This window comes from Lontra canadensis, unplaced genomic scaffold (assembly GCF_010015895.1).
Source record: "Lontra canadensis isolate GAN:19392208 unplaced genomic scaffold, GSC_riverotter_1.0 scaffold118, whole genome shotgun sequence".
Classification (NCBI taxonomy): Eukaryota; Metazoa; Chordata; class Mammalia; order Carnivora; family Mustelidae; genus Lontra; species Lontra canadensis.
The window spans coordinates 3,843,023-3,858,403 of record NW_022631112.1 but is presented as its reverse complement, the minus strand read 5'-3'; the positions used below and the strand labels follow the sequence as shown (position 1 = coordinate 3,858,403).

The following is a 15,381-nucleotide window of genomic DNA, read 5'->3' as shown; positions in this document are numbered from 1 at the left end:
GGGAGGATGGGAGGAAAAGATGGTGGTGGGAGGATGAAGCCAGAAGAGCCCGTCCCACAGGCTCGGGATGGGTGGGTGAGGCGGAGGCTCCCTTGGATGCCAGCTGACTTGGCCCATGTCAGCTCCTTCCCCCAGAGACAGGGAGGGCTGGGGGCGGTGGAAGGGAGGGGAGTTGGCTTAAGAAAACACAAACAGGCTAGGGAAGGGGGTTACGGGGCAGAAGACTCCGGGACGGGAGGGGGTCAGAAGGGAGGACATGGAGAAAAACAGGCCGCAGTGAAGGCTGCCCAGCACTGCACGGGGGTGGGAGGGGGGAGGCAGGAGGAGGAGGCAGGAGGCAGGCCCTGGGCTCTGACACCTGGCCCTCGGCCTGGGCTGAAGACCTGTAAAATCCAGCAGTGGAAATGAAGGGGGAAAGGGACTCCTCCAGGCCGCAGAAGGGAGAAGGGAACCTTCCTCAGGCTCCCTGGAAACCACTCAGGACTCAAACGGAGGCCGTTTCAGCCCCCAAACCACCTTGACTGGTGTTCAGAGCTGAGGAGACTTTTCTTTTTTCCTTCCATTTTTTTCCTCCTTGATATTTCTCCTCTGCCTTATCGCCCCAAGCCTTCTCTCGACTCAACAAGAGAGGGACAATGGAGAAAGGGGACGAGACAAGAGGTGGGGCGAAAATGGGTAACACGCGCATGGTTTGGAGCCGGGCAGTTTTCTCCCAGGGCAGCCGCGGACAACCTGACTTGCACACAGCCCTCGGCCCGGCTGCCAGGCTGGCCCAGCGCCACATGAAAATGTGGGTGGGGTCCCTTGTGCAAGAATTACTAGGCATTTCAAGACGGCAACGGGAGAGAGTAAACCAAGCATGGAACCCTGCCTGGCAGGGGACCCCGGGTGACTGCACGGGTGCCCCTCGGAAGGCACTGTCCCAGGATGATCTCAGGGCCTGGCGGCACCGGCCAGGAGGAACCAGATCCCAGGCTCAGCCTCTCCCTGGGACAGCCTGGGGACAGAAGCGTGCCACCCAGAGAGCAGGGACCTTGGCAGCCCCTTGCACGTGCTGGGGGAGGGAGGGGCTTGTTCTGGGACATCTGGAAGAGCAGCGGAAAAGGGACACCTGAAGGCCTGGGGAATGGTTCTTTTTGCTGTGTGAGGGTCAGGCGAGGAGAAATCAGCTCCAGATCTCGTGGCACTGGGGCAAGTGGGGCCTGAGGAGAGAAGGGAGCAATTCTAATGACTGGGGCCCCAATTTCCTGCAGTGGGCATGGTCCCAGGGCATTCAGACCCAGCAGCTGCCGTCCTGCTGCTCAGGAAGATAGACCCGGACGGGGCAAGGATCCCTATTCGTCCCTGTCACATTCCCAGCTCTGGGCTTTACAGTTTCCAGAGTGAGGAAGAACAAGAGCCAGGACTCGTCCCACGAGACCCTCCGGGAAACAGCGCCAAATGACCAGAATGACAGTGGACCATCTTAGAAGCTTCTGCGGTCTCTCCCAGGGCCCTAGGGCACCACAGGAGGGAGGCCGTGGTACCTGAACAAGGCTGGACGGGTAGATAGACCAAGGACTGAGGGATGGGTGACAGATTCACTCTCTTATAAATTACTATGTGACCTCAAGATGCTTGAACTTTGAACCTTCACCTCATCTGCGAAAATAGGAAAACAAGGACTGTCCCCTTGCTCAACTTCCCAGACACCTGTCCCAACCACAGAGCTTCCTTCCCTCGGCCAGGAGAGAAATCCCTTCCTTCCCTCGGCCAGGCTTCCTTCCCTCGGCCAGGAGAGAAATCCCTGCACGATGGTCACCATCAGGGGACTGGAGGGAGGCCAGAAGCCTGGGGTCAGTCCTGCTCAGGCTCTCGCTAGCTGTGCCATCCCTCACCGGACATGTTTCATTAACACTCACCACGTGCCTACCATGTGCCTACCACGTGCTGGGTGCTGAAAGCATAAGAGGGAAGAGAACATGGACGGACCTGCCTTGACTGGAAGATGGCTGTGGGCCCCGGGAGACCGTGTTCTCAGTAGAGGGAACCCAAGTGCGAAGACTGTGCTGCTGCGGGGGGCGGGGGGCAAGGGGCCCACTGTGACCAGAGGCTCCAGGTGAGGCCGGGGAGGTGGGAGGACACAGATCAGGCCATTCTCCTAAGATCACTGGGAACCCCAGGGAGAGCAATGCGGGCTAGAGGCGAGGGTGGGTGAAGGAAACGTCTCCTAGGCAAGCAGGCCAACCCCTGTGGGGCTGCAAGGGGATGATGGCAGCCTTCCAATATGGCTGTTGGGTTGTCCCATGTGGGAACGTGGTGGATGTTTTTCACGAGCACAGACAGAGGCCTTCCTGGGCTGCTATCGGCAGGTGGGGGCCCTCACCCCCAGTCTCCCTCCAAGAACAAAAACAGCACCCACAACAAAAAATCACCTCTCGTCCTTAAAACAGCATAAACGGAAATAAGAAGGGGAAAGCTCAACTTCTCTTTCCCAATCTTCCCATCTGAACCCCAAAGGGGTCATTTTCTAGACTCCTCACTCGGGATGCAAGCTCCACTTTACGCTTCTCAGACACGAACCCTCCCCCAGACCCTCCTCCTTTTCCTTCCTGCCCGGAAAACACCCGACCTGGTTCTCCAGCCAATGACAAGTATCCTCATCTTATTAGGTAACTCGTGCTCCTCTGGGACTTCAGGAAAGGAGGAGAAGGCCCAGAAGGGTGGCCCAGCTCAGGGACCCAGAAGAGAACAGCAGCTGGGGAAGAGGGAGACCTGACCCCATGCCTGCTGTAGGGCAATAGGGTCACCGCCAGCCTGAGCAAGGGTGACACCGGCTGCCCCAGGAGGCAGCTCAGACCCAACATTGTGACGTTTGAACTTGTTACAGAGATGGAGGCACCAGAGCCATCTTTTGCGGCGGGGGAGGGGGGCGTCCCTGACCACATCTCTGTTTTGTGGGAATCGTGCACCCCCACCCATAGGATTGGGTTCCCTGAGGCCATATTTATATACTTGACTGAAGGTCACAGCTGACTGGCAAAGGAGAGTTGGGCAGCCAGGGCTAGACTAATCCAGTGCCTTCCCCTGAGTGGACACAGCTCTGAATCCTAGGACTTCTGGCTGAGGAACCTTGGACCAGCACACATGTCCTGGGTTCCTGTTTCTTCACCTAGGAAATGGGAATAGCAACACCGACTACCTACAGAGCAATCCTCTGGATGATGTGATTCAGAGCACACCACACAAAGTCCCAGGCCTGCACCCGGTACCTAGCTCATCTTCCTACTGTTGATACAGAATGGGGAGGAAGAAACAACCATGTGGGTCATTTCTCGGTGGAAACACATGAGCTGCGTGTGTGATGCCACATTTGGCCATGTGCAAACCGAGGAAATGCACGCAAGTCTGCAGAGGGAGGGGGAGAGACAGAGACACTTGGTCCAAGAGACACCGGGCAGGGTCTTCCCGGGGTCGGAGAAACAGGGAAAGACCAGCAGGTGGCGAGAGGCTGGCAGCTTTGGGGTCTAACGTGGTCTCGCTTCCCCCTGTAGACTTGCGACGCCCACCTGTCCCTGGGGAACCTTCTAGTGACTATAGTCTGGCTCCACTCACCTGCAGGGGGCACATGCTGTCACGTGCTCCTTGTGGCTCACGGGTGAGGAGGGAGCATGTCTGCTCCCTGAATGACAGGACCTTGGTTCTCTCATGCCCCCCCTCCCAAGCCACGTCCCCCCACAGCTGGGATCCCAGCACGGAGCACAGCCTTACAGGTGCAACAAATGAACACACGCGCTAAGGAACAGGAATAATGACACTCTAGCATAAGAGCTGAGCTAAGGTGCCCAGGTCACCCAGTCCCATCCCCGTCCCATAGGGTCTCTTCCTAACCCAGCCCGGTGGCCATGTCACCAGGGGCCCTCACCCACCTGTAGGATGAGCAGCATCTGGACGATGGACGGGGGTGGCGGGGACCGGGCCAGCAGCAGCACATCCCCCAGCTTCACCTTCAGCAGCACCAGGTCACGGAAGCCCAGCAGGGAGATCTGACGGATGGTCAGCTCCTGGCCCTGGAGAGGAGAGAGGGGGCAGCACTGGGAGGTGAGAGCCAGCTGGACAGGCCACCAACACAGGGTCCAGGATGCCCAGTATGAACAGAACACCACGATGGGACAAGACGAGGTATGCACAGAACTTGGGGAGCGGAGGGAATGCTGCCAAAAAGTCAAAGACTTGGCCCTGGTCCTCCCCAAGGAAAGCTTCGTTTACAGTAAGGCGTGACTCGACCTGCCTGAGTGACCCAAGATGACACAAGACACATAAATGGGGACCATGCTGTCATGAGTTTGGTGGGGGGGGGGGCAGTCAGGAAGGAGGAAGAAAGAGGAAGATGGGGGGAAACGAGAGAAAATATCAACCCCCCCCTTCCAGGCTGCTTCCTCAACTCTGTTCAGTACATGAGCACTTAGCCTGCACCAGGCCAAGAAGGAAAACGCAAGGACGAGACTGACCACGCAGGGTGTGGGTGGGGGGTGGAAATAACTAATAATCCTAAGAGCTGACAATTTACTAAGCTCCAGGTGCTAGGCAGGACTTTGAATATTTTAGATGGAACTAACACGATTAATCCCCACCCTTCGCGATAGGTACTGGTATAAAACCTACTTCACACACGAAACCCCTTGAGCCCAGAGTTATGGTTCTAGCCCCAGGGTAGAGCTGGATCTCAAACCTTAACTCTTTGATTTTATGGCTCCCGAAGTTTCTCAAAGCAGAAAGAGAAAAGAAGGTCTCTCCCCTAGACTCCCCTCTGCGCGTATACACACAGCACACACCAAAAATGGGCTGCTCTTGGCGGAGCCAAGGAGATCAGAAGGGACCTGCGAAACAGGATGTCACTTTTCATCCCTCAGGTCCTCCAAGGCTTAAGGAAGATCTACATTTACTAGAACTCCTCAGGGTTTCCCAGAAACACACAGAGTGCTTTTGTTTTCCCCTCATCCCCTCCTCTTTGCCCGCTTTTGTCCCCAGAGATACACACAACCGCCCCTGGCACTCTCCAGGCTTGGGTCAAACACCCCTTCTTTGACTGCCTTCCCTGCATGTCTCCAATGGCAGCGGTGCTCCCCCCAACTTTGCCTTTTCCAAGGCAATACAGTCCACACTGACCTCTGACCTCGTAACTATCTGTACCCTCGCTTCATCTCCCAAGTTCCTTTCGCTTTCTAAGGAAGGAAAATGAAGGCAAGCTTCCACATCCTTGAACACAGTAGGTCTTCAAAACCCCGTCTGTCCACATTCCTCTGTCTAGGTCTGACACAGACACCTGCACAGACAGGGGCTCTAAGGAGGATCGAGCTGACCTGACAGATATCTGGGTGTGTTACTATCAGCAATGAGGACCCCTAACTCCAGGCCTCTCGAGGTGGGGTGTCTGGGTCAGCAGCAGCACTTGGGAAACTGTGTGGGGGACAGGGGGTGGACAGGGGCAAGTCAACTATCACTGGAGCTTGTAATTTTCCAAGAGAAGCAGCTGGTAACATCCCAGACCCACACAACTGGGATCCCGCCTGGATATATGTCAGTGAGGGCCCTTCTTGGCCATCTAGTGACTGTACCAAGGCCACGCCCACTCAGATGCCACACTCTCATTCTAACCCATCCGGATACCCACACCTTGGAATTCCGTGCTCATGGGGTCCTAAGACAGACACTCAGGTGTACACACCCCCTCCAGTAGGGTTGCCAAATAAAACGGAGAATGTCCAGTTGAATGTGAATAATTTTTTAATAGAAGTATGTGCTAGATTTTGCATTATTCATTGTTTATCTGAAATTCAAATTTAACTCAGCATCTTATAATATTATTTGCTAACTCTGGCCACGCTACCACCCAGGCTGGTCTTCTTAGGACCCAACACGGGCCTAGGAGTGACAATTACCGGGAGGGAGACGTCTGTGGGGATCGGAGCTGAAATGACCCCATACACGCTCCAAACCCTCTCAGAGGGGCACAGGACGGAGCTGAGAAGGGATGGAGAGACCAGTGAGCTAACGGTCAGAGCTCTTCCTGGAACTACTCAGGGCAGACCAGAAATGGGATACGGACTCTGTAGGCATAACCTCCCAACTTTTAGATATTGATATATATTTAACGGAATTCCAAGTTCCCATACAACACCATCCAGAGCAAGAAAAGCATGTGGGCCCTTATGTCCAGCTCACGTCATTGCCAAGGGCTGTGCTGCTGCGGGGCCCCACACCCGCCCTTCAACAAAGCCCCCATGAGATCTGCACCTTCACCCCAGTGGGCAGACCGGGTGCAGGATAAATGGAGGACAGAGATGTGAATCTTGGGGAGAACCAAGTCAACCTGACTGCAGAGGTGTCCATTCTGACCGGGCAGTGACCAGTCCTGTTATCAGCCTCTGCAAGAAGGTGGAGGAAGTCAACTCAAGTGTTAGGATAAGCTCCGGTCACAGAGTAAGAATACCAAGGAGATGCTGCTCATTGTTCGCTGGAAGTCCCATATTTTGCAGTTGAAACAGAGATCCGCGCAGAGAAATGAAACGAGTTTGCCCAAGCCCAGCTACCAGTGTCCTTTCTGCTCCCTCCTGTGGCTACTCGTCTTCAGGCATCCATGCTTTCTGGAAAGCAAGCAACATGATTCCCTTCCCACAATCTGGGACAGCAGCATCCGTGGGCTTCAAAGAAAGGGAGGGGGAAGAAAAGAGAAAAGAGAAAAATCTCCCTGCCCCATCTTCTCTACTTCTGAAACAAACCGCTCCAAGAATATACAGGCAGATTCAAAACCAAGAGCGTGACGAGAGCCTACAAATTGCTGGTTAAGCGGGCACTCTCCCTTTGCTTGAGGTTAGATGCTAAACATAGAGCAGAGAGCCCTCCAGAGAGCGCTGAGGTCCTTAGCCAACTCAGGCGCCCAACGTCCTGCCTCTGCCCCGTTCACCAGGAGGCCCCAGCTGGCCCAAGGCCAAGGAAGGAGACAGAGCGCCAAGGCCGGCAGGAGGTCGTTCCTCAGTGAGACTGACCTGAACTGGATAAAATATTGCCTGCAGGGTGGGAAGAGTCTCCGTGAAGAAGTGGTCCCACACTTCAGCCAGAGCCTCAATGCGATTTTCACCTACACGAGGGCGAGAAGATGGGAGGGGAGAAAGAAAGAAAAGAATTTGTCATTACTTGCAGGACAGGCAGAGACAGTCCCGTGTCAAATGCAGCATGGGGACAGGGATACAGAAGAAGCTCATTATCTACATTTGCCCTGGGAGGCATTACTACAAGTAAATGTGGGGTTAGATGGGAAGACTTCACGGAAAAAAGACAAATATGTCTTCTATCCCCCATGCCAGAAAAGGGAGCTGAAGTTTGGAAATCACATGACAGTTGGTGCCATCATGGGAATGGTTACAACATTCTCAGGCACTGTGCTAAACAGCTTATCTATAGGCCATTTCATGAGTAAACTCTATGACTTCATTTTATAGGCTCAGAGAGGCCAAGGGTCTAGCTCAACATCACACAGCTAGAAGGCAGAGCTGGGATGCCAGAACCCATGCTCTTGACAGAGTTAATCTGGGAGGATCATGGGCACAGTTATTTACTGTTTTCATTTTCTAATCATGATAGCTCTGTTTTTGGTTTTTTTGTTTTTTAAATTCTGGATTCGAGCTATCAGTACAGGGAAAAGAAAGAAGGACATAGAAAGCACCACTTCCACCCACTGGTTTGCAATAACCAGAGGCCAGGTGGAGGGTGGGACGTAGACAGCACACTCTGCAGTGGTCACCTGCAAGACACAGGACCCACCTGATGCTGTGCCTACTCTCACCCCTAGGACCCAGAAGGCTGACCACGGTCAGGCACCAGTCCCGGGCTGCCTGTACACGGGTCACCCCAATGCCACCGGAAGGCGGTGCCAGAAACTTTGCAACTGCAGGAAGGCGGGCACAGGCAGAGAGAGGGGCCCGCATAGTGGCTGCTTTTTAATGACCTAGATGACAGAGCTGATTGAGCACTGTCTTTGCTCATCTGAAGCAGAGAAACTGGGTCAGCCAAGATTAGACACCAAGAGATGCGTTTGGCAAAACACTGCCAGTTCCACTGAGCAGATCTTGAAAGATTCATTTAGCATCTTCTGCCTATTAATTTAATGGATATAAAAGCAGTGGCTGGGAGAGAGAGCAGAGCAAGGGCATAACTAGCAGTGAGCAGGGCCGAAGATGTGTAGAGTTTGAAAGGTCAGAGAGAAACACACTAGGGGGGAAAATGCAAATCCATAGCACCCTTTAATTTCCCTCCTGGACTGCTAATTACAGTCGGTTGGAATTGCTTATTGACTTCTCCGTCCCCTCCACTAGAACGGGAATGAGCGCATGAGCCCTGTCCGTCCTGCTCACCATTATTATTTCTAGTGCTTAGCACGATGCCAGACAGATCAATAAATCCATTTTTAGAAATCTTTCAGTAAATGAATGGCAAGGATCAGTGTATAAGTTTTCCCAGATGCTAAGGCCGGTGAGTGAAAGGAGGTTACCATTTAATCCAAATATGGGACAGGGCAGAACAGGACTAAATAATTCATTCCGACATTTTCCTTTGCTCTTAGATCAAGAAAACCTCTACAAAATGGACATTCTGGTGGGCAGGGGCAGGAGTCTGTTTCCTTCTTCTGCAACCTTACCCTTGACCTTTCCCTTTGACCTTTGGGCCCTACTATATGGATTTTACCTCAACCCTTAATGCTCACCATGATCCTTCACACCACAGGGCTTTTGCATGTGCTAGTCCCTTTGCCTAGACTGTTCTCCAGCCCCCACTCCACTCTTTGCCTGACTTACATCTGTCTGTCCCTCTAGTTTTAGCTCCAATACTGCCTCTATAGCTAATTCCCGCCCACTGGTCAAACCTTCCCCCTATGGACTATAGTCTTGGTATCTGTTGCAATTACAGTTTTATATTTAATGATGATTTGATAAGTATCTCTCTCCACCACTGGTTGTGAGCTCCACAAGGGCCTGGAATCCTACAATGGCTTTGTTCAGCACAGTGTCCCCAGCACCTAGCAAAGTGCCTGGTACATAGTTGACCAAAAATCAATGTCTGAATGCACAGATCTTTTCAAACGCAGGCTATGCTAGTTCACAGCAGGGAGGAGTTGAGGAGGTCAAAAGGAACATCTGAGATGTTAGCTCTCATCCTGGTACCCAAGAACAAGGTGAACCCAACACCTGGATAACGTCCTTCCCAGGAGAAAGGGCTCCTCCAGCTCCTTTACTGATGGTCTGTATCCTAAGCCTTCTACGAGGCAGACAAGCAGAGGCCTTCTGGAAATGGAGGAAGGGAAGGGGACCCCTGCAGGTCAGTGTTGGTGCCTACGGACTCCCCTCCACCACAAAGACAGAACGCTGGTCGGCATACGAGGCAATCCTTCCACCAAGCAGCAGGAAGGCACCTCTCCTGGGAACCTGGGTCTAACTGCTGCTTTCAAACTTCACAGAGTAATGGACGTTTTGGAAAGCATTCAGAGGAGAACATCAGACACAGGCTAACAAAACAGGGTAGCCCCGGGGAAGAGAGTTATAAGGAGGTGACTTCACCTTCAGAAAACAGCCCAGAGGACTCAGCTTCCTGCAAAGATGAAGGGTGACTGGATGGAAGGTTCTAGATAGACACCCTACAGACACTCTCCTCTTAATGGGCCATGGGAGTTTTGACCGCTGCACGTCTATAGAAGGGGAATGAGAAACTCCTCACGGTCAAGGTTGCTAAAGCTTGGGGAAATGTCACTGGAATTATCGTGACAGAGCCTGCCCGGAGAGGAGCTGTGTGTGTTGGTTCTGCAGCCGTTATGCTGCAGGTGCATAAACAGGGAGGTTTGTTCCGTGAAAGGATGGATACTATCTGTGGTTTCTGAGCTACGTTTTATAGCCAGAGGATCTGGAGCACCTGGGTGGCTCAGTGGGTTAAGTCTCTGCCTTCGGCTCAGGTCATGATCTCAGGATCCTGGGACTGAATCCCACATTGGACTCTGCTCGGCAGGATCCTGGGACTGAATCCCACATCGGACTCTGCTCGGCAGGGAGCCTGCTTTCTCCTCTCTCGCTCTCTCTGCCTGCCTCTCTGCCTACTTGTGATCTCTGTCAAATAAAGAAATAAAATCTTAAAAAATAGAGCCAGAGGATCCTTTTAGCCGAATAAAATATTTCTTGGAGGTGTAGTACATAACATAAAAAGTGGGGATGTTCGGAAGACAGGCAAGGCTCTTACAGGTTTTCCACAGGCCCCTTGGCTGTGCAGTAGAGCCGCTCAGACGCCTGGATGAGAGCAGACCCGGGGAGAACGCCCGGCCCACTGCCCCATAGGGCACTTGAGGGGGGCAGAGGCACAGAACCTCAGATGACCGGCATTCCTGAGCCTTCACTCCAAATGTATTTATGGCGAGCATCACTCAAATGAGAGGCCCTGAACTTCCCTTTAAAAGCACAGCTTTTTTTTTTTTTTTACAGCTCCGGTTTCGCTCGATATCCTTTTCATGAAGCTGGTTTTCCACGTTTCCAGGAGCTTGTGATAACTCTCCAGATGACTTCCAAGCAAATACCATGGCCACAGACCATGTGCTTCTCTTCCCTCCATTTCTGAGGCAGCCACTTACCACGCTGGTGTACCAGCCTGACCCCAACATGCAAAAGGGGCACAGACTTCTTCTCGTCAAGGCCAGTCACTTAAAAATAAGGCCTTGGCCAGGGTGCGGGGGGCACCTAAGTGGCTCCGTGGCTTGAACATCTGACTCTTGAATTCAGCTCAGGTTATGATCTTGGGTTGTGACATCAAGCCCTGAATCAGGCTCAGCACCAGGTGTGGAGCCTCTTAGGATTCCCTCTCTCCCTCTCCTGCCCCTCCTCCCTGCTTGCATGAGGGGGCAAAAAAAGGTACACCCTCCTGCCCGCTATGTCTGTGTCCAGTAGTAAATCTGTAGTAGTAGATTTGACCTCCAGTAGAAGTTTCTAGGCTAGAGTAGGGAAAAAAAAAAAAACAACCCATCTGTGGACCTATTACATGCCAGATAATGGGGATACACCTATTATATTCCCTACACTCCCTTTCAAAATTGTAGTATTTTAAAAATGATTAAAAAAAAAAATACAAAGAAACTAGAAACTTGCCAAAAGTCCCCCAAGCAACAGGCGGTGAGCTAAGATCAGGATCCAGCTTCTCAGGATCCGGAGTCATGGGGTTGGCCAATTCTTGCCTTGGTCCCACCTCCCACCTCCATTCGGTGCCTCTCCATCCTGTCCCATGGGCTCTAAAACAGTTTAAGTCCAGGAACCTTCCTTTGCCCATCAAATCAGACCTCATTCAGCAGGTACCTGCCTGGTATACAGTCCCCCAAATGGGTAGGGGCCTCCTGTCATAGAAGACCTCAAGAAACATGAAAAAGGCCAATTGAGAATAGCCTGGGTCAGACTAGAAGGAGCGGCGTGGCAGGATCTGTAGTGTAATTAATCCCTTCCCAGGAGACCGCCAGCACGCACCCGGTGAGAACCCTCAACAAGGTCTCTGAGAAGACCACCCTGATTCCACAGGACTTCTCAAAATATGGCTCAGACTCGCACTGCCACGAGCAGCCGACTGCAGGCGAGTGCGGCCGCCTGGCTGGAGAAGACACAGTCAGCGTGAATCCCTCCCTTGGAGCCCGCCACTTTTGGACAGAAGCATTTCAGCTGTCCAAACACCAGAGGCTGAGTCACAGAGCCCGCTGTACGAGGGCTGCCTTGTACTTGCCTTCACACAGCTTAATCTTCTCCTCCACGAACAACAGGCCTTTTGCAAGAAGCTGGTTCTGTCAAGAGAGAACAAAGAACACAAGGGTTGGGCTGCTGCACAGAGTGACAAAACCTTCTTCCACTTCCAGCGGCTGAGGGCGCCAGGTTCTAGGCACTGGCAGGCTCGTCAAGCCTCCAAGTCTGAGGAGACTTTTGTCCTCTTGGAGGATCAGGCTTCGGGAGAAGTCAGCGAGACATCCCGCAGCAAAAGAGAGAGACAAGAGCCAAACCCAACCGCCATCCCATCCCTCCAAGCAGGAAGGAGGTAGGCCTTATGCTTGGCTGGCCCTGTGGCACCCAATATCCTTTGAGCCCTTAATCTAAACTCAGAAGAGGGAGTGCTGAGGTAATGGGAAATTAGGCAGAAATAATATTTTTTTAAAAAATATAAATTTAGGGTTTCTCACGCTAGCATGAAAGAGACTGTGTGCAAAACTTCAACCAGCTGTGAGTATGTGTCCGTCAGTGAGCGTGTGTGGGTTAAGCTGTGGAAAGGGAGAATAAGGTTAAGTCCTTTTTCTTTTATTTCTTTTCTTTTTTTTTTTTAAGATTTTATTTATTTGACAGAGAGAGACATGGTGAGAGAGGGAACACAAGCAGGGGGAGTGGGAGAGGGAGAAGCAGGCTTCCTGCTGAGAAGAGAGCCCCATGTGAGGCTCGATCCCAGGACCCTGAGACCATGACCTGAGCTGAGGGCAGACGCCCAATGACTGAGCCACCCAGGTGCCCAGGTTAAGTCCTTTTTCAATCGTACCTAACAACTGTTGAGTGTTGTGTATGTCAAAGGGTTTAAAGCCTTCATTTCATCTAATTCCAACCATCCCAAAAGTCTCCTCTGGTTGGTGCCATCACCCTTACTTGGCTGATGGTCAGGAAAGACAATGCCTACAAGGGACAGAGCAGGGCTTCCTGGAGCCAGAAGCCATGTTCTCTCCACTCCACTTTGCTGCCTTCCGGCAAGTCTTCCCACTCAGACCTCTTCCTTCCCTTGAAGGGCTACAGCGGGTCCCACAAGAAGTAGAACAGCCTCTCCACAGGTCACAGAAGCTCCAAGAGCAAGGACGTGCTGGTGCCTCTCCACCTCACCCCATATTATCAGATTCTCAAAGGCCTATGTTTATGGCATAGGGGGCCTGTGGGGATATGAATCCTACACAAAAAACCCAATGCATTTCTTAGTATACTCCTTTATAAAACCCTACATTGCCATGATGACAAGAGCATGTACAGCAGAGGGGAAAAAACTTAGATGTCAGATGGGTTCAAGTCCCAGCTCGGCCACATTCTAGCTATGTGATCTCGGCCTTACTTTCCCTGATTCTTGAGTTCCTTATCTGTAAAATGGTACCCAACCAGCAATATCATAGAGTTCATGTAAGAATTAGTCACTGTAAATACACACACACACACACACACGTGGTCTTTTTTGTCCTTAGTACTCAGTGGCAATGGGCAGTGATGAGCACAGCTGCTCTCTGAGCCCATCTGTCTTCACAAAAGGAGTGGGAGGTAGAGAAAGTCTCTAACAAATGAGCCTACATCAAGTATATTAAAATATTTTTTAAAAGGAGCAACCACATTTCTGTGACTCATACATATAAACCAAATGTCACAGATCCTATTAAATAAAACTCACAAGATATGGGTGCCTGGGTGGCTCAGTGGGTTAAGCATCTGCCTTCGGCTCAGGTCATGATTCCAGGATCCTGGGATCGAGTCCCGCATCAGGCTCTCTGCTCAGCTCCCTCTACTCTTTTCTCCTGCTCATGCTCTCTCTCAAACAAATAAAGTCTTTAAAAAAAACCAAAAAACAAAAAAGATAGGACCTAACTTCAAAAAGTAGCCGGGCACTGTTTGGTTTCAAGATGGAACCCCAAATTCAAGTTAGAGCGACATCTTATGGGAGAGCACCAACTCTGCTGAAGGACGAAAAAATCAATTCCTTTACAAAGAATGGGAACAAACAGGTAATTAAGGTGAAACCCCAACTGCGTCCTCTCCCTACCAGCCCAGCAAACGAATCCCAGCAGCTTCTGGGTCAGAAAGCAAGAAACCACCACGGCACCCAATTTAAGCTCTCAGAAGCAAGGCTCTGTGACAGCTGAGCTGGACAGGAAAGGGTTCCAGAGGAGCTTCCTGGTGGCAATCGCTCCATCAGCATGTTTCTGGGCAACTGGGGCCTCAAGTCCCTGTGTGGGTCCCTTTCACCCATCCGGATGAGGTTCTCAGAACATCTCTGGGAGCTCTGTGCAAGGGCTCCTGATGCCATGACCGCCTGTCACCACCTCTAATGCAGCACGGATGTCCCAGGCTTTTTCCAAAACGGCCCTACAAGCCTCGGAAAGCTCACGTCTCTGCGATGCACCCACAGATGAGATCCAGCCCCCCTCTGAAGACAGCTTTCATGAGTGTGTTCCATCACCACAGTCATGCACACGTTCAACGGCACGGGTGGGGGAGAACCGGAAGTACTGGGAGGTGGAGAGAGAGAAACCTCGTCTAGGTCCTATCCTGAGTTAGTCAAAGAAATGAATTCAAACCCTATATCCTCTGTGCTAGGTCCTTAGGGGTGAGGAATATTTCTTAGTTTAGTGCCCGTGGCTCTGAGAAGTGTCCCAAACACAGCAGATGTTAATAGACATTAGCCGAGTTTCCATGTTGTCTGTTTGCGGGGTAAGATCATGTTGAACTTTTAAGAAATCAAGATAAGAGAGAGAATGTGTATAAGAGGGGAGAAAGGGGAAAACAGTCTCCCTAAATTTGTTGACGTTTCTTCATTTGCTAAATATCACTTTGTCTGGATCTTAAAGGATAAACTTCTTTAAAAGATGGCCCAGGCTCTCCTTCCTTCTCTCTCTTACATCTTCCCCCTTCAAGGAGACACTTGGGGAAAAAACAAAACAAAACATTTTTTTTTCTTTTTCAAGGAAAATAAATTACTTGTGGATTATAAAGAAATGAAAAAGAAAACTTTCATTTTAAAATTCTCATGATAGGGGCGCCTGGGTGGCTCAGTGGGTTAAGCCTCTGCCTTCGGCTCAGGTCATGATCTCAGGTTCCTGGGATCGAGCCCCGCATCGGGCTCTCTGCTCATCAGGGAGCCTGCTTCCCCCTCTCTCTCTGCCTGCCTCTTTGCCTACTTGTGATCTCTGTCTGTCAAATAAATTTTAAAAATCTTTAGAAAAATTCTCATGATACATAGCATGGCAATCCTTAACTTAGACCAAATAGAGCACCAAAAACAGGCTCAGGAAGGGATTGAAGGGACCATCTAATCATTCTGCCATCTCCCCAGCTCTGTGGTCAAAATCCACTGGTCACACACAGTTCTGATGGTATATGTGTGGACCTTTTCCAGGAAAGCAATCTCCAGATTTCCTTCAGCACGTGTGCACGGAGGAAGGATCTTTGGGGCCAGCCTAGCCCACAGCCCCCAACCCCTTCGGAGAAGCACCTGTCATCCACTTAATGGACCTGTGCCCCACTGTGCAAGTTCATACCCCTTGACCCCAGCATCGGCTTAGCCAACTGGCCTGATTCCAACCCCACCCCTGACCCGGGC

General features: G+C 51.6%; 1 protein-coding gene across 10 annotated transcripts in view; it reads right to left on the bottom strand.

Moving 5' to 3' along the window:
• PRR5L (proline rich 5 like) overlaps positions 1-15,381 on the bottom strand; it is a 143,296-nt gene that overhangs the window by 9,567 nt on the left and 118,348 nt on the right. For all 10 annotated transcript variants that reach the window (XM_032840955.1, XM_032840957.1, XM_032840950.1 and 7 more), the window contains 3 exons: positions 11,779-11,836; positions 7,029-7,120; positions 3,909-4,049 (listed from right to left, as the gene is read on the bottom strand). In XM_032840955.1, coding sequence (XP_032696846.1) covers positions 3,909-4,049; positions 7,029-7,120; positions 11,779-11,836 — 291 coding nt within the window. The remainder of the gene's footprint in view (positions 1-3,908; positions 4,050-7,028; positions 7,121-11,778; positions 11,837-15,381) is intronic.